The sequence below is a fragment of the Ceratotherium simum genome, chromosome 21 (assembly GCF_057802395.1).
Source record: "Ceratotherium simum simum isolate JZ-2026a chromosome 21, ASM5780239v1, whole genome shotgun sequence".
Lineage (NCBI taxonomy): Eukaryota > Metazoa > Chordata > Mammalia > Perissodactyla > Rhinocerotidae > Ceratotherium > Ceratotherium simum.
In genome coordinates this window covers 26,812,158-26,838,592 of record NC_141920.1, presented here as the reverse complement: position 1 = coordinate 26,838,592, position 26,435 = coordinate 26,812,158, and the positions used below count along the sequence as shown (strand labels likewise).

The following is a 26,435-nucleotide window of genomic DNA, read 5'->3' as shown; positions in this document are numbered from 1 at the left end:
CCTCGAAAATGAGCTCGAAACCACTGACTTCCAGAACTGTCTTGTCTCCCTAGTACCTTCACTGACTGTCTTGAGGCAACCCCAGGGCTTACAGCAACTCTCCACTCCTGTTGCAGGGTTGGGCACACAGTAAGCACTTAAGGAAACCAGTGGCCCTCTCTGAGCTTGGCTCTTGGAGCCTCTCAGCATCATCTATCATTATTACGCCTTTGTCCTCAATTCTGTTTCTGTTCTGATGGAAGTTGCTTTCTCTCACCACTTAAGGGATACTTGTTCCTGGAAAACCATCCTTTGTGGTCTGTGTTCTCCTTAACTTACATTTTCACTCTTTATGTTTACCTGGGAAGCAATTGGGGGTACCACTGGTCACCCACCTGGTTTGCTGTAGTCCAAGCTATGTGTCCTTCTGTCCACAGTCCCTAAGGCGGCGGACCACATCATCAGCAGGCACACCGTGGCCGTCCCCTACCAGCCCCTACCTCACCATCGACCTCACAGATGACGATGTGGTCCCCCAGAGCAGCAGTACTCCCTACGCCCGCCTGTCCCAGGACAGCCAGCAGGAGAGCTTAGAGTCCCCACAGGTGGACGCAGACGGTAGAGATGCAGACAGCACCGAATATCAGGTACCACAAGGAAGGGCTGAATACTATAGGGAAAAGAAAACAGCCACCCATAGGGAAAAGAAAACAGCTACCCAGAGGTGACTATTATTTCTATGATTTTTGTCATTTTACCTTAATATTTCAATTCATTCTCCAAGTACATTTTCTATATGCAAAATGGTCCTTCCTTTACCTACGTATCTCCTGGATGTAACTCAAGCACCAGTTAATTTACCACCTGATTACTGATTTTCTTTTCATCATATTATACATACAATTGTAGACTGGCTTTTCACTTAATAAGAACTAGATCCATTGTATTGTATAATCCATCTACTGTTTTGATCATAATTAACCAATTGAGCTTGTTTATTTCACTCGAGCATTGCTGCATATGTATGTACATGTATCATGTAGAAATCCTTTTTTCTATGTACGTTACTTCAGAGTAGATCATACTATAGATATATTTTAATAACTTGCTTGTTTTCCTGGGCATCTCACATTTTATGGCAAGCTTTTTATGTGCAAATGGCCAAAAATTTTTCTTGCATTTTAATGGCTTTATAATAGCCTATTTGATGGTCTGTAGGCACCTGGTAGGAATATCCAGGTGATTGTCATTATTTTTTACTCTGATCTTATTTCCTGTGAGTTTTCAGTTGACATCTTTCATTCCCAGATACTAGGTTAAATGTTACAGATCTAACATAATATAAATCACATGTTCCTATCAAACACCCAGGCATGCCCACCCACTGTCCCTTATTTTCAAGCCATTCTCACTCATTTTATTTACCATGAAACATTGGAGGTGGTTGATGGTTATTTTCCTGAGGAGCTCTGCTGGGTACTTGTTTTCAGGGGCAGTGGGGTGGGGAGGATTTTTCCTTGGCCCAGGTGGTCTGTCTCATTGGGATTCCTTCATGTGGTTTTTCTTCCAGGATGGGAAGGAGTTTGGAATAGGAGACCTCGTGTGGGGAAAGATCAAGGGATTCTCCTGGTGGCCTGCCATGGTGGTGTCCTGGAAGGCCACCTCCAAGCGTCAGGCCATGTCCGGCATGCGGTGGGTCCAGTGGTTTGGTGACGGCAAGTTCTCCGAGGTGAGTCCAGGGCACAAGGCAGGTTCTCATGGGCCCACAGACCCACAGTGTTTTCCTTCCCTTTTTGTGGTTGTCTTTTAAGATAACGGCCTGGGACTGCTTTTTTCAGATGGATGAGGCTATGTTAACTGTGGGTGTCTAGGAGGAGGGACAAAACCTCCCTTGTTAACTAACTGGCTTAAACCCATACATAGGGTCTTGTGGGGCCCACAGTTGAGTCTCCTCTTACAGGAGACAGAGCTGGAAGGTGCTCTGGATCCCTGGCCACTTGTGCGCTGTTGGTTTTTATGTCTGTGGGGCAGAGTCACCAGTCTGGATTCTGAGGGGTCAAGAGCAGCCACCTGGGCAGATACCCTCTAGGGTGTTTAATGGAGAAGAAGCCTGGAGGAGACAGGAAGGAGGGGTGGTCTCTGCGTCTGAGCCTCATTTAGCCCTGGAGAGGTGGGAGGAGAGGTACCTGACTGAGCCTAGAGGTGGGTCTAGGGTTGCCTGATGACATTTATAAGAAAGTTCTTTGCAGAGTGATGATTCCAGGGTTTCTTGATTATTGGTATTAGCCACTTTAAGTTCGTCTTTCTTGATGCATCTGTGGGTAAGAGCTGTGTGGGGCATGAATTAGGCTGTTTTGATTTTTATACCCTGTTGAAGGCACATTCTGAGATCTCCAGGTTTTGAATGATGTAAACAATGCTTTTCCTGTGATGGTCTCTATTTGAAATGTTAGTCCAGTCCTCAGCATGTCCAGAGGGTGGGTGAGGAACCACAGAGCAGGCTGGGCTGGGATGGAGGCAGATGTGGGAATGAAGGACCATCTAGTACATTTGTGGGATTTGGCCTCAAGTTGAGGTTCTGGTTTTCCCATGATTTGGGCTTCCTCCGGGCCATTTTCCATGAAGATATTGAAGTTCCCAAAGGGCAAGAATCAGATGACCTGGAGTCTCCCTGTGCAGGGGAGAGTCTGCATGCAGATGCCCTCATGGGCCAGCAGAGGGAGCAGAAGGATAAATGTCCTGGTCCTGGGTTCTCGCTGAAGCGTCTAATTGCAGGGATGTGGGCAACAACTTCTGTGAAATGAAAAAACATGGAGTGTTTGTAATTGCTTTGGCCCAGTGAGACGTAAAATGGGCGCTTTGCAGTACTGGGTCAGACGCTAATGAGATGAAGTGTGGGCTGTTCGCATTATGGGTGGGATTACAGGCCATATGTTGCACTGGAGCAGTTTGGCACTGGGCGCAGCACCTGTGTTTCAGTGCGCACCACCTTGAGTCCCAGTTTCTTCTCATCAATGGTGACGACACCGTCTCATGGGAGCTCAGGCTTAGCGGGGTAAAATGGAGGTTAGCGTGAGTGCAAGCACACACTGGACAGTGAAACATCATGCATGTCTTTCCGTTCTCATCAGCATCCCTGAAAACCTAGTTTCATCTCTTCTAGTAGCAGCCCGATTAGTTCATGTATGGCCTGGGGACTTGGGGCATGAGGCTTGTAGAATACGAACCTTGAGCCCCTACAGAAGGCAGATACCAACAAACCACAGTAACTAGAAAGTGCTTACTCGGTGTGTTCTCTAAACACTTACATGAAATTAGCTCAGGTAATAAAAGGCTAAATAGTAATCATAGCCGTTTGTCATGCTCGTGAAGGAGGGAAGAACACATGCAAAACCCCCAAGGTTGGAGCATCCACAGCGAGTGTCAAGAGTGAGCCGCAAGAGGCCACACTGGGGACCATGTGGGTCAGTTGCTGTGAAAATATACACCAATACGGGGTGCATCGAATTGTATGCATTCGGAGTGTCCTACTTGCTCACGTGGAGTGTCATGTCCACCATGCTTCTGGCATAAGGGTGCATCAGGGGTCTATGTACCATTGCTATTTTCTACTTCTTTCTTTTCCCTTCCTTTGAATCTGTGAAATTGATCCCTAGGAATAACCCTGTGAGAGAGACAGGCCACCCCAGACACAGGCTGTGGCTGGATATTGATGATGTCTTTCTCTTCTAGGTCTCTGCAGATAAGCTGATGGCCTTGGGGCTGTTCAGCCAGCACTTTAACCTGGCGACCTTCAATAAGCTGGTCTCTTACAGGAAGGCCATGTTCCACGCTCTGGAGGTAACATGGTGCTGGGTGGCGAGGGCCTGGCCCTGAGAGCAGGGTTAAAGCAAGAGAGCTGTAAAAAGCCAGCTCAGGCCACAGTATGGCTGAGGATGGACCACGGAGAGGACAGGACCACGGGGGAGGAAGTGAATGCAAATATGATGGTGGCCTGATGGGCCCGACTGGGAAGGAAAGGGAGGGATTTGAGACTTCCCCCTGAGTTCCCAGTGCCCCCAGCTTCCACCTGTTGGCTGTCAGTAATGCCGATTGAATGAGAAAGGAGGAGCACTGGGAAGTAGGAGATGATGTTCATATCAGTGAATAAGCTTTTCCAGAGTCCACAGAGCCTCCTTCCTTGGAGAGGTGTGGGTCAAAGCCAAGACTGGGCAGCAGCTGAGGCCAGCTGCCTCCAGCCTTGTCTTTGGGATCCATTAGGCTCTGGCCCTCCCTCCGCCTGGACTTGGAACTGAAAACATGAGTGGCCTTTGTCCAGCAGTTATGAGCCAGCCTCTGTGCTTCATAGACACGTAATTCCTCATGGTGCCTCTGAAATAGGACTTGACAGCTCCCCATTTTCATTAAGGAAATAAAACAAGAAATTTGGTGCTTCCTCAGAGGTGATGAGACAGGGCTGTCTGATGCTTCTCCTGTATCTAAAAGTGGCGGTACTGCTTCCGATCCTGTGCCCTTCAAGAGGGAGGTGACCACTCAAATGCCCTACGGGGAAGACATCACGTTTGGTCCTGCGTGGGAAGACGTCACTCTCCCCCACGGCCTCCTGCCTGCCTCCCACCACAGGCCGCTCCTGCCTGTCACATACCACAGGCCAGGACAGCTGCCGGGCTATGAAAGGGCCCAGTGTGAGGGGAATGCAGGCCCCAGCTAGGGGAATCCCTGGGTGTGGCCTGGCGAGCACCCACCCCTCCTGTTCATCACAAACTTGCCTTTATCTCGGCAGAAAGCCAGGGTGCGGGCTGGCAAGACTTTCCCCAGCAGCCCCGGAGACTCGTTGGAGGACCAGCTGAAGCCCATGTTGGAGTGGGCCCACGGGGGCTTCAAGCCCACCGGGGTCGAGGGCCTCAAGCCCAACAACAAGCAACCAGGTGGGAATGGGTCCCTGGGGCAGCCCCCACTGCCACTGCTGCTGGGAGATGCAGGCACCCTGGCAGCCCTCACCCAACCCCGGCTTTCCAGCAACCAGTCAGCCCTGGAGCCCCTCTCCACGTTTTCACCCTATGAACCCCCGGGACTGTGGGAAAAGACCCCAGCCACATCCCACTTCCCTTGTCACTTTCCTGCTAAAGGTCAAGAACATATAATTTGGAATTGAGTCTGTTCTGAAAACTTGAGTAAACAGGAGGTCAAAAACAATTAAGCTCTGCTCATTAAGAAAACTTGGGGGCACCGGCCTGGTGACACAAGCAGTTAAGTGCGTGAGCTCCGCTGCGGCGGCCCGGGGTTCACCGGTTTGGATCCCGGGTGCGCACCAACGGACTGCTTGGCAAGCCATGCTGTGGCAGCGTCCCATATAAAGTGGAGGAAGATGGGCACGGATGTTAGCCCAGGGCCTGCCTTCCTCAGCAAAAAAAAAGAGGAGGATTGGCAGATGTTAGCACAGGGCTGATCTCCTCACAAAAAAAAAAAAAAAGAAAAGAAAACTTGGAAAGTGATTTAAAAAACCCCACAAACCATAAGCCACTTCCTAACATTTTGACCAATACCATATTTTCTCCATTATAAGATGTGTGTTGTTTTCACACTGTCACTCTCCTGAAATCCAGGATGCCTGAAATCCAGGATTTGTCTTACAATCCATTTAACGTAGTGTTTTCTGTTTTGTTTTGTTCCCCCTCCCCCCAAAAAAGTGGTTAATAAGTCGAAGGTGCGTCGAGCAGGCAGTGGGAACTTAGAATCCAGAAAATACGGTACTCCCTCCCATCTTTTGACTATGCACTATTTCTTCTGCACTTTTCCCCAATTTCTTTGCATATACAGGGGTCACTGGAAAAGTCAACCTAAACTCTCACCCCACCTTCCCCTCCCAGCCTTCACAACTGCCCTCCAGGTTAACCATGTTGGGTGTGCACATCCGTCCAGCTATTTCTCTACACTAGTTGGATTCCTGCTTTCCTTTTATTTCTCAATATTAATAGTATAAGCACTGTCAAATGTCATTTTGTCACTAAAGGGTCTTTCTGATTTTTAATGGCTACATAACTTTCTTTCCTAGGGGCAGAGTCAAATTAAATCATATCCCTTGCAGATTAAACTATATAGATTGAATAAAAATATAAATGGAATTTATAGAAATATAAACAGTATGGGCCGGCCCCGTGGCTTGGTGGTTAAGTGCGCGCGCTCTGATGCTGGTGGCCCGGGTTCGGATCCCGGGCGCGCACCGAGGCACCACTTCTCCGTCCATCCTGAGGCCGAGTCCCACATACAGCAACTAGAAGGATGTGCAACTATGACATACAACTATCTACTGGGGCTTTGGGGGGAAAAAATAAATAAATAAAATCTTTAAAAAAAAAAAGAAATATAAACAGTAGTCAGTTTTTCTAGTGGCCACATTGAAAATTTTTTCTAGTGGCCACATTGAAAAGAGTAAAAAACAGGTAAAATTGATATTAATCATACATTTAATTTAACCCAATATCCATTATTTTAGCATTTCCAACAATCAGTATAAAAAATTAAGGTATTTTACATTTCCTTGTAGTAGTCTTCAAAATCTCATGTGTTTTACATATCTTAGAGCACATCCCAATTTGGATGCTAAACTTTCATTAGTTACTAGATCTGTATTTTCACAAATGTCCAAATTGTTCCAAGTGAACTAATTAGTTGAATCAATTGGCAATTTTTAAATTTACGTTATTATAAAGTTGAAGGTAAAATTCAGTTCCTCAGTCACACAAGTCACATTTCATTCAAGTGCTCAGTAGCTTCACGCGGCTCTCGGCTAGTGTGTTGGCCCTCATAGACAAGGCTTTAGGGTTTCAGCTGTAGATCAGGCATTGTCTGATGTGTTTTGTGCTGGGTCTATAAGGATGCATTCTTTTGCATCGATAGCTGTTTAAAACTATGAACATGGCTAGATATGTGAGGGGTTTTGAATTACATCCCATAGTGGGGCTGTATGACACCCAGTATGGACCCCTGTCATGGCCCCGATGCACCTGGCAACAGGCGTAGCATAGTCCTGTCCCAGGCCCACATTCTCCCTGCATCTTCCTCCTCCTCCCCAGCTGTGGCTGCCATCTCCTTCCCTTTCACAGAGAACAAGACCCGAAGACGCACAGCTGATGACTCAGCCACCACCGACTACTGCCCCCCACCCAAGCGCCTCAAGACCAATTGCTATAACAATGGCAAAGACCGCGGAGAAGAGGACCAAAGTCGAGGTGATGGTGGGCGAGGAGGCTGGGGGACTCTTATCACCCATTAGCAGGATTGGGCAGGTCGTAAGGACCACTCAGCAAGGGAGAGTGGCTCAGTTGATCAGGAAGGGTCTCCCTGACCCCATCGCACACCTTCTCTTTTCTCACAGAGCAAATGGCCTCGGATGTTACCAACAACAAGAGTAGTCTGGAAGGTACTGTTCTTTCCCTTGTAGTCCTCCCTTCTTGTCATGGCTAGTGCTCAATCCTGCCTTATCCTGGCTTGTCCGCTCTGCTGACGTTGACCCAGAGTTCTGTGCCTTGACCTCAGGTCCAGGTGTGGACATCTTGGTAGCTACATTTTATAGAATGAGTTGCCTGACTTCACTGAGACTGATCTTTCCACTGGTCTAGGTGAGCAGGAAGGGTGGGGTGGGGGCAGAATGAAACAAGGGCCCTTGGACCAGGAGAACCCCAAACCTGAAACCGTGCTCTGACCTCTTGAGCCTTCCCAAACGAACTGGAGCTGGCTTTGAGGTCAAAGGCAGACACACTTCACCACTGTCACTCTCAAGGTAACTCTGGTGCTTTTGCCCTGGCTGGGTATTGCCACTGGGATTGAAACTCTGCCCAGAAAGTATCTAATGGGATTTAGAATGTGTGAGTTAGGAGTGACTCTCCCTTTCTTCCTCCACCTGATGTCCTTCAGTCAACAGATATTTATTGAGTGGTTACTCAATGTTGAGTAGGAAAACAACACAGCAGTTCCTCACCAGAGAGCTCTGGGGAAAGCTTGGGTTTGGAGCAGTCCCTGACGGTCCTGGGAACCTTAACCCATAATCCCCCCATCCCTTAAGACACCTTCCCCCATCTGTCTGCCTCCTGGCTGGGGGTGCTTGGTCTCAGGCATTATAAAGGCCCTGCCCACCCATCAGTGATGTGGGTCAGTCTTGACCTACTGATATGAAGGGAAGGCAGGAGAGCCTAATAGTAAAGGACCTGGGTTCTGAATTGCAGCCATGGCTGTGTGTAGGTTTGGTTGTGGGTAAGTCCTGTCGTGAGATAACCAGCAAATTGGCCTCAACGCAAATTCCCCAGAGTCCCCCAAATTAAAGATAAGCATGTCCGTCTGCGGGAGTGGCCCTTGCCCAGGGTTCTGCCCCAGGTCTTCCTCCTGGGCCGTGCTTTCACCTGTCCTGTGGTACCTTCTGCTCAGAGCTATTGTGCTGTCCTTTCCTCATCTCTGGAATGGGGACTGCAACTTTGAAGCATTGTTGAAAGGAACAAAGCGTGCAGAATCCTTGGCAAATTACTAGCATGGAGTAATGTTCAAGAACAGTTAGACCCAAGGCTTCAGCAGCTGGTGTTGGGCCCATAATGGCCACAGCTGCATCTCTGTCTTTCTTACAGATAGCTGTTTGTCCTGTGGTAGGAAAAACCCCGTGTCCTTCCACCCTCTCTTTGAGGGTGGGCTCTGCCAGACGTGTCGAGTAAGTCCTACCCCCACCCTGGGCTTTCCTGCTCCTTCCCTCCTCCACTTCCCTGTACTTCCCAGAAGTCAGCACCTGGGTGTGGGCGTTAGGGAAGGCTCTAGTGAAGCCCTCCTGGGGCCAATCACTGCACCCTTCATGCTGGGGGCCGGTGCTGCAGCAGAGGAGGCCATCTGCAGTGGCACGCAGATGCTGGTCAGCTGTCCCTGTAAAGTGCACCAAGCCACCCGTGACTTGTTCTGTGGCTGCATCCTAGGGCCTCAGCCAGCGAGCAAGCGGGGCCTGGTGGTCCCTGTTCTCCGATTTCACGGGCGTTTCTCTCTGGCTGCCAGGACCGGTTCCTCGAGCTGTTCTACATGTATGATGACGATGGCTATCAGTCCTACTGCACCGTGTGCTGCGAGGGCCGCGAGCTGCTCCTCTGCAGCAACACGAGCTGCTGCCGGTGAGCTTAGAGCCTAGAGCCCCGCAGGCGAGGCGGCAGCTGGGCCCCGAGGCTCCTCCCGAGTTAGACGTCGTGATTCCTGCAGCACGAAGGAATCTCCGCGTTGGGACTGGGAGCCAAATTGACCTGGGGACAGGGCCCAGAGCCAGTATTCTGCAGGGCCCATGGTTCTCATGTCTGAAGTGGAACAGGAATGTAGGGATGGGCTTCAGACAGGTATGTCTGTGGGTGGAGAGCCGTGTGGGAAGGCTCCCTGGAGACTGGCAATTCTGGGGGGTTGGAGAGCTTTTCTGTGCAGAACCTGTGAACTGGGGATGCACAGGTATCCGAGGAAGAGGTTAGTGTACCCAAACCACACTGTAGGGCCCTCTAGCCCATGGGGCAGAGCAGCTGGGCCCCCAGAAGGTGTTAGGCAGTGGTTGTCATCTCCCTGGGGAAGGGGTGTATGCAGGAGAGCTGTGCGATGACGAAGGCGTCCCTTCCCTGCCTTGGGCACAGGTGCTTCTGCGTGGAGTGTCTGGAGGTGCTGGTGGGCACGGGCACAGCGGTGCATGCCAAGCTGCAGGAGCCCTGGAGCTGCTACATGTGCCTCCCACAGCGCTGCCACGGCGTCCTGCGGCGCCGCAGGGACTGGAACGTGCGCCTGCAGGCCTTCTTCACCAGCGACACGGGGCTGGAATACGTAAGCCACGGGCTCCTGCACCCAGCGGCACCCACCCCAGAGCTTCAGGGTTCTGGAACACCCTGGAAGTCTGTTGGCCAGAGTTCACGGAAAGATCCATTGTACAAATGAGCATCTGCGAGCCTCAGACTCAAGGGATCCGGCTAGTTGACATGGCCTGTGTACACTTCTCAGGCTTCTCCAGTGTCTTGGCCTTCCCTCCTTGGCCTCTTATTATACGGATTTTCAAGGGCCTGCTGAAAACTGTTATAGATCGAACCAAGTCTTCCGAGTTAGTAGAACTGAAGAGGGAAGGGACGCCTGACTTAACTCTTACATTTGAGTGGGAGTGGATTTTCCTCGGCTCCATTCCACAGATCTGTGAGGGAGGCCCCAGGTCTTTCCTGTAGGGTAACGTGTCTTGTGTGTGCATCTGTATCAGAGTCTCACCTGTGTTCCATGTCTAAGGGTAGAACGGCCATTCTGTGCCAAAGCTCCTGAGGGGATCTCAGCGCAGGGTTTGAATCCTTCAGAAGAAGGTCAGCCCTCCCCTCCCCAGAGGTTGAGCCTTCCCCCTGCACCTTGACCTCCATGACCTCCTTCTTTAACCTGGCAGGAAGCCCCCAAGTTATACCCTGCGATTCCCGCAGCCCGAAGGCGGCCCATTCGAGTCTTGTCCCTGTTTGATGGAATTGCGACAGGTGAGTTTGGAGTTCGCCTCAGGAGGCTCACCTGGTCCAGGTGTCTGTCCTCAATGCCAAGAATGACCCCTGGGACCTGTTCTGAGAACACCACTGGCTTGTTTCTCTGCTTAAACCTCTCCACCATTTCACCCACCTGGCCCTCTTTTGTCTTTGTATATTTTAGCAGTTGCATTTTTATTTTTTATTACGTGCAGGTATGTTGGAAAATTACTTTTCGTTCCAAAAGCAATGGAATTGGAGATTGATTAGGCAGCTCCTCCTATTAATACCTCCAATCATCCCTTCCATTCACCCAGATTTGAAATAAGCATAGCCAACATGCATATCACCCCTGGGGGCTTTGCCTGATATAACTTATCTAATCCTCAAAACTGCCCTGTGATGTGTTATTAGGAATATCTCTGTTTTACCAGAGCAGGAAGCAATGGAAATGAGCTGTTCTGCACTTAGCATCATTTGTACTTATGTGTGTACATTGGTGTCCCCTTTTGCCTAAAACATTGACAGCTTTTAGTGGCTCCCCAGGTCATGGCCAACTGCTTGTTTCACCCACTCTCTTGGGTCCTAAAGACCTGTTTGTGTTTGCACAGGTCACCCATACGAGGATGGAGCCTTGGCTGTGGCTCCCAGACCATGAAGTTCTTTTGTAAACATGGTTTTGGTGAAGAGTCCTGTCTGTGTGTCTGTGTTGGACTATGCTGGGATCATACATGCTGGGGCTTGGCTATGCACCTGTCAGTTTTAATAGATCCTGCCACTGGACTGTACCTGTTGATACGTATTTTCTTCGAGAAACTCCACGCTCCGGTGAGCCTGGTGTGGCCAGTGTGCAGTTTCTGTGCCATCTGCAGGGGTTCTCTTGAGGACTACCAGGTCCTTGCTGGGTCTGGTCTGAGCTCTGGAGATGACTTAGTATCCCTGGAGGGAGAGGCTCTGGGCAGGATGACCTTTGGTGCATTTTCTGTTTCCTCAACCCCCTACAGGGTACTTGGTCCTCAAAGAATTGGGCATCAAGGTGGAGAAGTATGTCGCCTCAGAAGTGTGTGAAGAGTCCATCGCAGTTGGAACTGTTAAGCACGAGGGCAATATCAAATACGTGAATGATGTCAGGAACATCACAAAGAGAAACGTGAGGGCAGCCTGCGTCCTGGGGGCCGTGCAATGACCCCCACCCTCCTTCACTCCCCGAGCCCCACATGCCCTCACTGCCATGTTGTCGCCTTCCCCGTGCCCAGGGTTGTGGGAGGAGAGAACCTGTGGTCACACCAGGCTGTGTAGTGCCAAGACCCACACCTTGTAAATCATTCCAAGTGATTTAGATCTTAGGGAATCCTGAGCATTAGGTTTTCCTGGGTTAGAAGTAGAGTTGGGAGACTTAGGTGACCAAGAAAGATTCTAAACGTGAGTGTCTTGACAGGTTACCTGGAACCCAGGCTGTCTGTCCCTCCATCCTCACACCCACCCCTCCCCTAGGAGTGACTGGTTTTCTCTCACAGATTGAAGAATGGGGCCCCTTTGACTTGGTGATTGGTGGAAGCCCATGCAATGATCTCTCAAATGTGAACCCTGCCAGGAAAGGCCTGTACGGTGAGCATCCCTTTCTGGTGGCCCCAAGAGACCCTATGTCACCTGAGTGCTGGTCCAGGAGGAATGGCTTGAGAAGGAGCTGTTTGTTCCTGGCTAACCTTAGCTTTTGGCTCTATCCTTGCCCCATTGTTAATCCTCAGTCCCCAGAGATACTAATAAATATTGCACTGCTGATGGCTGTGTCCTTAGTCATGCCAGAGGACTGCAGGTAGAGGGACTGTAGGGCATCAGCCCTCGTCAGTTGATCATTGGGAACTCATTGGTCTCAATATGGAGGGGTGGGCTGAAGGGTTTGAACCTGGCTCTGCTGTCTTCTTTTGTGGGCTCAGAGGGCACAGGCCGGCTCTTCTTTGAGTTCTACCATCTGCTGAATTACTCACGCCCCAAGGAGGGTGACGACCGGCCCTTCTTCTGGATGTTTGAGAATGTGGTAGCCATGAAGGTCGGCGACAAGAGGGATATCTCTCGCTTCCTGGAGGTGAGGGGGCCTAGGGTCACAATTGTCAAGACAACATGGGTGTGGAAGGCCCTGCTGGCAGTGGGGCTTGGTGGGTGTTTCCAATGTTGGGAATGATTTCCGAGTTCCTGTTGGAAGATGTGGCTTGATCCCAAGAGTAATGGAATCAGATGGATTGGTTCTCTTGATCTCTAACTGAACCCCAAACCCATTGAAGTCAGAGCTGCTGAAACCGTCATCTACTTTTGGAGGCCTCGTGAGATTTTACTAAATTTTTTACTCAAGTTTTTTCTCATCCTTCTTCTAAGAACTGTTTTAGGGGGCCACAGGCAAGTTCATTATCCACCTTATGAGGCTTAATAGGCATCAAATATCTTAGTAAATACTTTTCATGCACTTAACTCCTTTAATTTTCCCCCAAACTTTAAAGCTGCAGTTCTGCTAGAGAGGTTATAGAACTGGCTAGTTCCCTTGGACTCTGCAAACCTGGCAGATGGTGGCACAAGCGACGTATTGCCAACATTGCATTCCTACAACAAAGACCTCAGTTTGCCAGATTTCAATTTTGAGCTGCTTTTCCCACCTCTACAGAGCACGTTCTGTAGTACACCATGTCCCAGGGTGTACCCTCTCAGAACCCGCGGGTCCTATCTGGTCTTTCCCCACCATTAACATGAGGGCGCTAGCTATGTCCTCCAGTCAGAATCTTAACGGGAATTGGTCTATCCCCTGGCTGGCAGGAACCGTGCCTTCTCTACAGCCAGGCAGCCCCGTCACCTGCCCAGGTCAAGCCCCACCCTGCTGCCATCTGAACTCTGATCTGACGTAGGCTCCCAGCAGCTGCCTTCTCTCTCCCTGCAGTGTAATCCAGTGATGATCGATGCCATCAAAGTGTCTGCTGCTCACAGGGCCCGATACTTCTGGGGCAACCTGCCTGGGATGAACAGGTAACAAGGGGCTCTGAGTGGGACAGGTAATAGCCCAGTTAAACGCAGCTAATGGTGTGATCCCTGACCGTCGACTCTTGTGAGACAGAGACGTATTTGAGCTTTCCAGAAAAAGCTGGTTCTGCTGAGAAATGGCCCTACCCTGGTCTTCAGATCAATCCCTGGTGTTATGGGTTGACACCTGTTAGGATGTATGGCAACTACATGGGAATCTCAGGCCAGGATTCCTTAGTCTACCTGACTCATTCCTGCTCTGCCCTTGGGCCTGGCTCTTAAAAGGGCTACGTGCCTGAGCAGACTGAGTATCTTCTCCCAGTCAGGGATGCTGACGCCTTTACACCCCACCTCTTCTCCCAGTTGCTGTCCCAGTGGCAAATGGAAGAACATTGTTAGATATGCCTTTCTTCCTGTCCCTGAGATGAAGTGACCCCTGGAGCAGGCCTGTGGGACCAACCAGGTGGCAGAGCTGAGATGACAATTGGTAGCCCAAAGCCTGTCTCCCTTGGGTTTTCTTAACCAAGAGCTTTTCTCAACTTTTCATTTGTCCTTTCATGTTGAAAGCCACAAAGCAAGTTGCTGAGGATTAATTATCTCCTGTATGTGGTTTCAGGGAGAACAATCTGCCAATTAAGCTACAAAATGTGATGGTAATGTGACATTGCAGACTCGCAAATTCGTTAAGCTTAAAGAATTTCTCTTGTAGAACAAAGTGTTGAAGCATCATAACTCCAGCATTTAGCAAAATTTGGACAGAGATGAGAAGGTACTGGAGTAGCTTGGAGGATTTTTGAGTATCTTGCATTTTTATTTGGCTAATCAGCCAGTCAAATGGTGCACTGTCCACGTCTGGTATGAAATGGACTCATTCCCTCAATGCTTGAGCTCTCACCCTGTGGCAGGCACTGGTGTATGTGCTGCCAGTGTAGTGACATACAGATCAGACACATCAGATGCCAGTCTTTGCTCTCATGGAGTTGATGTGCTGATGGGGGAGGAATAGAGGAGACAGTCAAATGATTTCAGAGTCATGGCTGGAGGGGGCATTGGAAGAGTTGACAGGGAGGCTTTTCATTTTAGCAGAGCCCTAAATGAAGCAAGGGAGCCATGCAGTTATTTGAGAGAAGAGCCTTCTGGGCTGAAGGAAGAGGGTAAGGGGTGATGGGTGATGGGGCATTCACAGATCAGTTCAGAGAACAGTGTTCCTTTCCTGGGGAGTGACTAAGAGGAGGGCAGAGAACTCAGAAGTATGGGCCAAGTTATGTGGGTGGGGCCTGTGGGTCATGGTACTGCTTGATTTACGTTGGCATGGAAATTCATGGGAGGTTTTAGGCTGATGAGTTGTATCTTAGATTCATGTTAGTTTCTGGTAGAACAGACGTGCAGGATGAGGGCGGTGAGATGGTTATTCAGAAGAGGAGGGCAGACTGCAATTGTTGTGTTGTATCCTGGGAAATACCATCCCTATACACAATGTGAGTGGTGGCTCCAGGGGGATTGCAGCTCGGAGTCCTGTGGAACTTAGTAGGAGGGATCAGATTCTAGATAATGTGAGGAAGGCAGGACTTGCAGAATGTGCTGATGCCTTGGATGTGGCCTATGAGGTGAAAATAAGAGTCAGCAAAGATGCCACAGTTTTCTGCCCGAGTTGTGATAACTGAGCTGTAGTGCTTTAGCTGGGCTATGCAGGCGTCTATGATGGGTGACTGGAGTCAACCAGAGGTCACAGACTGAAAGCCAGCCTTTAGGCGAAAAACCTGAGTTTGTTTAGATCTCAGTCCTGAAATCAACACAAGGTAGGGCTGTGCTGTGTCCTTTTTCTCCAGGTGCCTTGGGATCATGAAAGAGTTGGGAATGGCTATAGGGTGTCATTTGAAACCTGTAAGATGAGGTCAAGGAAATCTGACAGAATCTAGGGGAATGGTTTGTGTAATTCAATGGCCCCTCTTGTGGGCACTGTTTCCATTCTTATGTCTGATTTCTTTTTGGCCTTGAAGTGGGTTGCTGTGCTGTTGATCAACTCTGTGATGTAGAGCTCTTGCTAGTTTTCTGCTCTGGAGATGCTCAACCACTTTGGTTTCTAAAGTTCTACCCCTTCCCCTTCTCAGGCATCTGTTTGCCTGCCTCTCTCTGCATTGGCAGGTTTCAGTGGTGAAAGTTACAAGGGCAATTAGTGTCCTATGAACTACGTTCCTGTCCCTCCCACCTGTACCCACTTTTAGTCCTTAAAAAGCCTCCTGAGGCAGCATCCCCAGCAGTAAGCCACCAAATCATGGGTTTGGTGTGCTAGTTGTAGCAGGTAGACCCAGAAAGATCTAATCAAAGCTCCTGAGACACGAGGCCTGGCATGACCTGCTGAAGGTCATCACTCAGCCAGTGAGCAGTGGGGCCATGACCTGCTCAAGGTCATCACTCAGCCAGTGAGCAGTGGGGCCATGACCTGCTGAAGGTCATCACTCAGCCAGTGAGCAGTGGGGCCGTGACGTGCTGAAGGTCATCACTCAGCCAGTGAGCAGTGGGGCCATGACCTGCTGAAGGTCATCACTCAGCCAGTGAGCAGTGGGGTGGGCATGGAAGGAGTCTCCTGACAACTCTTCCAGTGTGCTTCCCCCATCCTGCTTTCCTCAGTGGGAGCCTAGCTTTGACTAACGTTACAATTTGGGAAGGGGGAGCATTCATTCCCGGACTTTGGGCTGCCCCCTCAAGGGGCTAGTCTGCCCCTGGCTTCAGCACACAGGCATGTGCTCTTGCCAGGATCATTTTCCTCATGGGTTTGTCGCCAAGGTCATTGCCAGAGCACACTTTGTAGCCTTAGGCCCTCACTCCCACCGTGGGAGGCGCCTAGCCGAGGCCCCTTTACAGATGGTAGAAAGTAATGGGTTTTGGCTGTTCCCAGGCCCGTGATAGCATCAAAGAATGATAAACTCGAGCTGCAGGACTGCTTGGAGTTCAATAGGACAGCAAAGGTAAGACGTGCTCACAATTGACGGTCTGTGCCGTGCCTTCTGGGAAACGCACTTGGTGACCTCCAAGTAGAGGCTTGATGTCCAGTTTGTTCCCTCCCCTCCCTCCACATGGCTCCCTGGTGCTGGGCCTTTCCCCACATGATTGTTCTGTCTTAAAGTACAGCATAGGAGACGTTCTTGATAAATAATCACTAAGAGAAAAGGCAACTAGACCTTCCAGTTGTGAGTGCACACTGCATAGAGACGCAGAAAATCTCAGCTCATCCTCCCAGTAAGAAATGAATCATTATACTTTTGCCAAAAAAAAAAGAGAAATTATCGGCTGTTAAGTCATAGATAATTATATTAAGACCTCTATAAACTTAATTCCCAATGTTTACATCAAGGTACGCTCCATTCATTTGATCCCTGGTTGACCATCCTCTATAATCTGGGTGATTTTTACTTTTGCTTAATCTTCTTATTCAAGAACTCTGGTGTTTTCTTGGCCCCCATGTGATCTCATTCATGGTCACTTTTTTATCTCTTGTTCTCTTGGAGGCTGGGCCTTCCTGTTCGTTAACTTGTTGGCGTTTGTGGGAAGCACAGAATGTTGTTATACTTCCGACTCTCCTCTTCTCATTCCCTCTGCGAGCTCAGCCTGCCACCCTCTCTCCCCCACCTGCCCACCCTCCTCCACCATCCGTAGGTGCTTCTGAGCCTTGACTGACCCAGAAGCCTTCATTCGGTGCTCACTCCATGATGTCGTTTTATTCTCCAGTTAAAGAAAGTACAGACAATAACCACCAAGTCGAACTCGATCAGACAGGGGAAAAACCAACTTTTCCCTGTTGTCATGAATGGCAAAGAAGATGTTTTATGGTGCACTGAGCTAGAAAGGTGAGCAGGGCTGCCCGTGGAGAGGGAAATCATGCAGACAGAGAAAGGGGAAGAACAGGTGAAGGCCAGCAGCACAAATGGGCAGGTGCTTGCCCTAATTCTGCATGGTCTCACTGACCTCTGTTAGTGGGCCTGGAAGTAATACCTCTTCAGCATCAGTCTTCATTTCCTGGCAGCAATGGCAGAAGGGTGGTGGTGGCAGGGAATCCGAAACATGAGGTCATCAGCACCATCTGTCTGTTGGCTGCACTGCCCTGGCGTTTGCTTGTCCCAACTTGCTGGGACACTAGGATGTGTGAACAATCAGCTAAAGCAAACCCCACCAGCATGCCATTGCTCTTTCTCAGAAGAGTCCTTCTGCCACCTTGCTCATTTGAAAGCCAGTTCCTACTTAGCCACAGACTGTCTGCTCCCTCTCCCATTTATTTGGCTAAGTTGGTAGTTTATCTATTTTGATTCAAAGAACCAGCTCTCAGGTTTTACTTCCCCTGTTCTGGTTTCAGTTTTTTTTTTTCTCGCACTCCTTTTGTTTTTCTTGTTTATTTTGTTCTTACTGTTGTTAGAAATGTAGTAAGGGCTATGAATATTCCTCTTTACATTTTTGGCTGGGTCCTGAAGAGTTTGAAACAGTGTTTTCATTCCAGATATTTCAGTTCTACAGCCTCTTTGACTTAACAATAGTTTTCTTAGTATAAAAGTAAGTTCTTTTCAGTAGAAAGAACTTGGCCCATTCACGCTGTGCATGATTCTGTATTTTGAGACTCAGGCCTAACAGGCTAGGCTGGACCTGTGATGCGAGGGTTGGTGCAGATGGCTGTCACTATGTGGGCAAAGCAAGACAGGCCCAAGGTGTTGCAACTTTGGCATGTTTCTTAACACCCGTTCAGCTGTTGGCCCACTGGTGTGATTTTTAGTATGAAATCGTAAACCTGGGAAAGGATGAAATCAGTGTATGGGGAGCCTTTTAGCAGGCCTGGTAGAATCCCATAAAGAAGGCTCTTGGTATATTTGATGCCACCTGCCATCAAGTCTGGCTTGGCCCTTTTCTACCTACTGAGTTTGAAGAGGGAAAGAAAACACAGGATGTTTCAGTGTGCTCACGGTAAATTACCTGAGAACCTGGTGATTGAAAATAAGGTCCATTTTTGCCAGTGTCCTCATTCATTATTAAGGAAATTGCCTAACTTCTGTCACCTTGTGGTTTGAAGACAGATACATGTCTGTCTGCTGGCTGTCAGCATGCGTTCATTGGAGAAAAGGCCACTGATCACCAGCTATGTGCCAGGAGCACAGTGCTAGTCCTGGGGGATGCATAAAACAGGCACCTTCATTGAGGGACCATGCCCTCGTGACAATCGTTTGTGTTCTGAAGAACCGGTGGACCTGACCCAGGGGGTCAAGAGAGGGCTCATGAGAAGGCCCACTGGGCCTGACGGAAGGGATGGGACAGAGGGCAGAAAGAGTGGCACCCTGTTGGCCATGGTGAGGATCTCCCAGAGGTGCTAAGTGAGCTGGAGGGGGCGCTTCTGACTCCCTGTCTTTTTACTCTGGTGCCCCCCAGGATCTTCGGCTTTCCCGTACACTACACGGATGTGTCCAACATGGGCCGTGGTGCCCGCCAGAAGCTGCTGGGGAGGTCCTGGAGTGTGCCTGTCATCCGACACCTCTTCGCCCCCCTGAAGGACTACTTTGCTTGTGAATAGTCCCCCAGGCACACCGGGGCACTGGGGCTTGTGGGGCAGAGCCAGGACCCAGGAGGTGCAGCCCGGGCTCTGCCTTTCCTCAGCTCAGCTGTGTGGGGTCACACCGCATACCTCGGTGGGAGCAGAGCCACCTGGTCCCCTCCTGGTAGGGGGAGCCCTAGGTGCCACCTCCTTGTGCACAATTCAGACCTGGCCGCTCGGAGCGGCCGAACAACGGTGCTCATTTTGTCTTCTCCGAAAACTTTAAAACTTGAAGTAGGTAGTAACATTGCTTTTTTTCCCTCCTGGGTTTACCGCTCAGAGAAACGATGGCTAAGATACCAAAACCACAGTGCCGACAGCTCTCCAGTACTCAGGTTAATGCTGAAAAATCACCCAAGACAGTTATTGCAGGACTTTAATTTTTTTAAACGTCTGCGGCTCCTCGTTTCCAGGAGTGCACAGTGGTAGACATGTAGCTAAGGGACGTTTTAAGGCCCAGGATGTTTTTTTCTAGGGCTAGCAGAAAAGGAAATGATGTCTATGTCTTTCTTGAATTTCCCCTGGCATGTCCCCCGGCCTCAGTATAAAGGGCTGGGATGCGATGTCGGGGCCCATTGAGAGTATTTTCCACAACGATGATGATTTCAGCAGGGATGACATCATCATCACATTCAGGGCTACTTTTTCCCCCACAAACCCAAGGGCAGGGCCACCCTTAGCTAAGTCCCTCCCAGTGACTGCAACAGAACCCTTCGGGGAGCTCAGGAAGGGGTGGGCTGGGTTATAAGCTGCCATATATTATATAGACAGATGTGGCTCCTCGCTACCTCCCTCTTCCCCATGTGAGGGGAGTGAAGGAGGAAGCTTAGGTAAGACCCCCCTCCCCCACCAAAAAAGATGCACCCTCCAGACTACTCTGCAGGCACAGGTCACCAGATGAGAAGCACGACACCCTAATTCCTCAGCCATTTTCTAAACTCAGAAGCAGTGACAGCCAGGGGCAGAAGCACATTCCTCGCACTTTCCCCTCATCTAAGAGATTGCAGGGGGAAACTACAAGAAAAAGCTCGACCCTCCCTCCAGGTTTTAAAGTCGTTTTTTATTCCACGATAAGTCGTTTTTAGGGGGAATGGGAGGTCGGACAAGCTGCATTTCAGAAATGCTGTCGTAATGGTTTTTAACACCTTTTACTCTTCCTACTGGTGCTATTTTGTAGAATTAAGGAACAACGTTGACAGGTTTTGTGGGAGTTTTTTTATATACTTTGTTTTTTTTTAAATCTCAAACTTCTATTTTTATGTTTTAACATTTTCAAAATTTTTTTTTGTAACTGGAGCCACGTAACAAGTATGGGGAAAAGTTGTGCCTTGTTTCAACAGTTTTGCTAATTTTTAGGCTGAAAGATGACGAATGCCTAGAGTTTACCTTATGTTGAATTAAAATCAGTATTTCTCTATAACAGTCTGGTGTCCCTTTTGTTCTTTTGCAGGTCAGATGGGTGGGGCGTGGGAGGGCCTGGTTACAGTGGAAAGGTGGGTGGCTTAAGTAGGTCATTCATTCATTCAACAAGCACAGTGCAGGAATACCATGGTGACCCCAAGCAGACGTGGAGCTAGTGACCTGGTCCCCACACTGCAGTGTATCGGCATCCTCTGGGAGGCTTGGTAAGCAGAGATTTCTGGGCCCCATCTCCAGAGTTTCTGATTCATTAAGTCGGGGGCGCAGCTTAAGAATTCCATGCTGCTGCTCCAGGGACCACGCCGGCCTAGTGAATGGGTTTCTAAACCTTGGTTTCCAATACAAGTAACTGGAGTGTTGATTGAAAGGCTTGATGTCTGTAACAGCCATGTCAAGACTATTTCTTACAGCTCTTGGGTAGCTGATCAAGATGTTTAACAATGCAAGAATCCCAGGGCTGATTTCTCCCAGTTCCTCACGCCTTTGTGGAATTCCTCTGCTCCACTGCTCCCAAGTTGTCTTGCAGTTCAGCCACATTCAGTAAGGGGACTTTGACCCCAGTAAGAGAACTGGTGGGGAGTGGCCCCGTGATTCTAACAGCTGCCTGCAGCCTCAGTTTGTGCAGAGCATGTCCCTGTTGCTTTTCTTAGCTTAATGTTGCAACTGCTGGCAGCAGTTCCATCTGAAAGTTTACCTGGGGCCCCCCAGACGAGGCGTCCCAAGCCCAGAGCCCATCGTGCCATAACCCTCATGTCTCACCACTTCTATCCTTTGGGCAGGAGAAAGGAGCTGATGAAGATTTCAGTACCTCTCTAGAGGTTAATATTGGTCAGCTGGTGCAGGCAGAGGGAGGAAGGTGTGTGAACGAGGTGTACATAGAGTATCAATTGAGCGTTAGTCGGACTTGGCACCTCTCTGAGCCTCAGTCTCTTCATATGTGAGAGGTCGTAACCATGGCCACCCCCATGATTTTAGTTGGTTGCCTTAAGGTCAAGTTCCTAAAGGGTCTTGTCCGAAGTTGCAGTGGAGGATGAAAAACCGACTGTTTTTAGGTGCAGCTGGTCTAGAGCAGCCCAGGTGTGAGTTGCCATGGTGAGACAATTGGCAATTAGGAAGCTGGGCTGGCACTCCTCTCTGAGGTGTTGGGACCCAGGGGCCTTGGCAGCCCTATTAAGCCATCTTGTGTACAGTGCTGGACCAAATGCCAGGACAGCATGAAGCAAAATCAACAGCCCCGACCTCGAAAGCCCAAGAGAGGAGATGGACTAGCCCTCCAGGTGAGGGGCCCTTGGGTGTCCTTGGCTACTTGTGGGTCCGGCTGGGGGTGAGGCCTTGGAGGAGCTGTGGGAGCCGTCTTTTTTTATGTGTTTTCTCAAGATGGCCAGGTTCTGAGCTGAGTGATCCCAGGCTTGGTGGCAAGGGGAGAATGCAATGAACCTTCCAATCTGGGGGAAGGGTCTGAAGTTTGCATCACATGGAGGCCTTTTCTGAAGCAGTTGCCTGGGGCTGTATCAGGTTCGGCAACATGCCGGGTCACTTTGGGCAGGTGACTCTTGGAGTTTTTCATCTCTAAAAGGTGGGGATCATAAATCTTACCTACTTCCTAGGGCTGCTGAGTGTTCAAAGGCATGATCCGGGTAAAGTGCTCTGCCTGGTGTCTGGCATACAGTAAGCCCACATGTATTGGATGGCACTGTGATAACGAAAGCCGTTTATCAATGCAGCGTTAATGACTGGGTGCTGGTAGTGATGGTAACATCCAATATTTATTCATGTATTAATGAAACATTAAAAATGAAGGACAGGGCAATATTCCCCCAGGTATTGCAGAAGAGCTGAGCTGACTGATCCTAACTGTAGCCACAGTATCTGGTGGTGCAGTTATGTCCATCACGGCCCCCCACATTATGTTGCGGGATGTTAGGGACAGTGGATGGGGGTGGCTTTGGCATCCAGCACCCCAGAACCCTATGGAAGGGATCCCTGGGGGTGCAGAGATTGGTCTCTGGACAGTTCCATGGCTGTTTGGTGGGGGGTCAGTATAAGACAGACAGGGTCTCCTACCCAACCTCAGTCCCTCTGCTTTACCAGCTGGCTGCTTCTTGAGTGAGCCTCTGTTCCACGCCTGCACTTGGTCCTTGATTCCCTGCTGCAGCCAGACTGGCTGCTCCTCTTGGCTTCATCCGCTCCTAACTTGTGACCTTTGGTGTGCTCCATAGCCTCCCTGTGCGTCAGTTTACCCAACTGTAAAACGGGTAATACTATCAACCTCATAGGCTGGTGTGTGGATCAAACAATTCGGTGTATGTGAAGCATATGGAAAAGTGCTTGCGGGTGGTGCTGAGTGAACAGAAGCTGCTTACTGTTACTGTTAGAGAATCCTGGCAACCCCGATGTGAGGCCGTGATTTCCAGGATTGCAGGTAAGAGAACTGAGACTCAGAGAGGGCCCATAGCATAGCCAAGGCCACACAGCCCTTGGGAAAGGAGTTGTGAGTCGGAATCTGTTCTGTGAAGCCAAAGTTTACTACTGTTTCTCCGTGGTCTCTCCTGCATCTATTTACTTTTGGGTTTGTGTGTGTGTGTGTGTGTGTGTGTGTGCATGTGTGTGTGTGGCGGGGGGGTGGGGAGGGTGGGGTTTGGTTTGTTTTTTGTTTTGCTGGAGCTTGAAACAACCTGCTGCCCTTTGCAGCCCGGGGTACATTTGCCTGCCTTCCTCACTTCCTCCTTTCTTACTTCCTTCCAGCCTACCTTCCTCCCCTCCCTCCCTCCTTTCTGCCTTCTTTCCTTTCTTCCTTCCTTCTTTCTGTTTCACTTGACTGATTTCTTAAAGTTTTTTTTTATTTTAAAATAATTTCAGACTTATAGAAAAGTTGCAAGAATAGTACAAAGAATTCCTAAATATCCATCATCCAAATTCTCTAAATATTAACATTTTGCCACATTTGTTTTGTCATCCTTTCAGTATTAATATTATTTTTTTCCGAACCATTTGAGGTTAAGTTGCAGACATGATGTCTCTTTACCCTTAAATCATTCAGTGTGTATTTCGTAAAAACCAGAACATTCTCTTAGATAACTATACTACATTTATCACAGTGAGGAAATGAACATCTATTCACTTCTTTATCTAGTCTACAGACCTTATTTAGATTTTGCCAATTGCTCCAACAATGTCTTTATAGAGGAAGAAAAATAAATATATTTTTCTGGTCCAGTATCCATTCCAGAATCATGCATTGTACTTGGTTATTTTTGATTTTTAAAACTTTCATCAATTAATTGTGAAATATGCAAACAGCAGTGCATAAGTCCTGGTGCTTCAGGTCTTATAACCTACCTGTGCTCTCTGAGCTTTGCTTCATCCTGAGGTCTCAGCATTGCAGAAAGAAAAGAGAGGTTGGCATTACTTGAGTTGGTGACTGCATACTCTGAGTCTCAGCACATGCTGTTCTCTGCCTGGAACAGCCTTCTCCCCTTTGCCAGACTGGTCCTCCAGTTCTTTTTTTTGTTTTTTTTATAATTTTTATTTATTTATTTTCCCCCCAAAGCCCCAGTAGATAGTTGTATGTCATAGTTGCACATCCTTCTAGTTGTTGCATGTGGGACGAGGCCTCAGCATGGCCAGAGAAGCGGTGCGTCAGTGCGCACCCTGGATCCGAACCCGGGCTGCTAGCAGCGGAGCGCTTAACCGCTAAGCCATGGGGCCAGCCCCTCCAGTTCTCACTAATTTCAGGAAGTCTTCTTTGCCCCTATCCTAGGCAGGATTAGGAGCCATTCTCTAATCTGAGCACTCCTTCCCTGTGGATAGATAGAAGAATCTATCTCAGCATAGAGCACTCTGCATTATAATTTCTTATTTTTGTAGTTGTCTCCTCCATGAGCTCGTGAGGTCCTTAAGGCAGCTGAGACCTCCCAACACCATTCTTTAGTTCAATAAACTTGTCATACAATTGGAAAACTCAGGCCTTAAAGTCATAGTTTTTTGTTTTTGGAGAGGAGACTCAAGAATTTCTATCTGTGATAATGAGATTACTGTACATATTAAAATGGTTGCTTAAAGACTTATATTAAAGTCTCCTGCTGGAGAAAAAGCTATTTCTCCTGCTGGGTGGAAATTGTTTTTTCTTTTTACTCTCTGTCCTTTTGCAGTCAAGGCTTAATCTGACCCAGATTACCTTGGATAGCCCCCTGCTCAGGGAGGAGAGTGGACTTGGAGCAGATCATGTGCCCCTCTCTCATCTCTTTGGGAGCTGTCTCCTGGGAGGGTAAATGAGTTTTATTTGGGAGGCCCTTGCTTGGAAACCTCCTGGGATGCCCTGTGTCTGCAGAACCAGGTCCAAGCTCTAGTCTGGCACTTGAGGCTCTTCTTGTCGTGGCTTTCTCCACTGATCTCATCTCCCACACTAATGTCCTTCCTCCAATCAAATTGGCCTTTAGAGAATGCTGACAACAATTAATTGACATGAATTGAATATTGACATTAACTGAAGGGACTCAGAAATCACTAACATTTAATTGAGCACACACTATGTGCTAGGAGTGGTCTATGAACTTTACACACATCTCATTTAATTGTAACTCTTAGCAGAGTCAAGATTTGAACCCAGACCTGCTGGCTTTGCTACCCATGAAATTCACTTACTTTGTTGGGAACTTAATGTTCTCCTGTATAAAATGGGGGTAACACATGTTGCCACAAAGTGCTTAAGAATATCTATCTTTACTCAATTATCCATGCTTCGTATCAATTCACTGTAATGCTAATATTACTACTATTGCTATAATCATTTGATTACAGGGCTCTTTGCTGTATCCCCTTGTTTGCTCTTTCCTACCCCAACCCTTTCGCCGGGTTAACATCTCATCTTTTAGGGCAAGTCTCCTCTCCGGGGAGCCTTCCCATACTGCACAGGTGAGGTCAGTTCTCCTTGTGATGTACTCTTGGAGCTCTACATACCAGAGAGACAGCCAGGGGTACTGGTGGTTAAAATATTGAAATACCTCCAGACCGCTTGATAAACAGCTCCTGCCCCAACTCCCCACCCCATTCTTCCCTGAACATCTCCCCAGGCTTCAGCAAGTGACTGGGTGAGAACTGGACCCTACTGCATGCAACGCAGGTGCCATCACCCCTGCCACATGCGGCTCCTGCCTAGCACTAAGGCTGGTTTGTAATTCAACAGTGACTTGTATCATTAGTTATGGCCTCTGCCTCTCCTGTTAGAGTGGAAACTTGGAAGTGCTCAGAGGCTAGGTCTGGGTTTTGCTCACCATCAAATCCCTAGAGCCTGATTGATCGGGGAGAATAAATATTTGTTGAACACATGAATAAAGGACATCTAGACAAGGAAACCAGCCCGAAACGTGGATCAGCCTCTGTGATGCTGGGCAAGTCAATTGACCTCTCTGAGCCTCAGTTTCCTCTTCTGTAAAGTGGGTGTAATTCATTCTTTCAGCAAGTCTCTACTAAGAACTTATGTGTCAGGCACTGCGACACAGCCGAGAACAGGACTGAGAAGATCCTTGCTGTCGTGGAATTTACGGAAAGGCAGACAATAAAGGTGTAAACAAATAAACAAGATGACTTCATAAGGAACTAAGAAGAAAATAAATGGATGATGAGATTACGGGATCATTATAGAGCGCTCAAAGAATGTGTCTCTGAGGTGACTTTTAAGTCTTTCCTCAAAGCGCCTATCAATAACCCATTTTTGTACAAATTCATTGTAAAACCAATTTTTTTTCGGCTACTGGGATGGAGAATTTGGAACTGGATCCCGCCTTCTAGGCGGAGTCACACCCGGCCCGAGGCGGGACCTCATTGGCTGCGCCAGACCACGTGGCTGCACGGCTCCGACAGTCGGCGCCCCGCCCCTTGGGCGCCTCAGCCGTCGATCAAGGGCCGGGCTCCGCCCCCGGCGCGCGGCTGTGTCCCTCTCTATAAAAGGAGCCGGCGGGCGATGACGAGCC

At 48.9% G+C, this 26,435-nt stretch overlaps 1 protein-coding gene across 16 annotated transcripts in view; it reads left to right on the top strand.

Annotated features, from left to right (window-relative positions):
• Positions 1–20,464, top strand: part of DNMT3B (DNA methyltransferase 3 beta) — a 39,476-nt gene extending 19,012 nt beyond the window's left edge. For 2 of the 16 annotated variants that reach the window (XM_087445421.1, XM_087445410.1), the window contains 18 exons: positions 417–626; positions 1,550–1,708; positions 3,712–3,819; positions 4,763–4,907; positions 5,670–5,729; positions 7,056–7,211; positions 7,358–7,402; positions 8,598–8,677; positions 9,010–9,122; positions 9,621–9,804; positions 10,400–10,484; positions 11,471–11,616; positions 11,984–12,074; positions 12,404–12,552; positions 13,393–13,478; positions 16,372–16,441; positions 17,202–17,320; positions 18,882–20,464. In XM_087445421.1, the coding sequence (XP_087301547.1) occupies positions 417–626; positions 1,550–1,708; positions 3,712–3,819; positions 4,763–4,907; positions 5,670–5,729; positions 7,056–7,211; positions 7,358–7,402; positions 8,598–8,677; positions 9,010–9,122; positions 9,621–9,804; positions 10,400–10,484; positions 11,471–11,616; positions 11,984–12,074; positions 12,404–12,552; positions 13,393–13,478; positions 16,372–16,441; positions 17,202–17,320; positions 18,882–19,023 (2,148 nt within the window). In that variant the 3' untranslated portion in view covers positions 19,024–20,464. The remainder of the gene's footprint in view (positions 1–416; positions 627–1,549; positions 1,709–3,711; positions 3,820–4,762; positions 4,908–5,669; positions 5,730–7,055; positions 7,212–7,357; positions 7,403–8,597; positions 8,678–9,009; positions 9,123–9,620; positions 9,805–10,399; positions 10,485–11,470; positions 11,617–11,983; positions 12,075–12,403; positions 12,553–13,392; positions 13,479–16,371; positions 16,442–17,201; positions 17,321–18,881) is intronic. The other 14 variants (XM_087445412.1, XM_087445408.1, XM_087445422.1 and 11 more) reach the window with 8 other exon arrangements.
• The last annotated feature ends 5,971 nt before the right edge of the window (positions 20,465–26,435 follow it).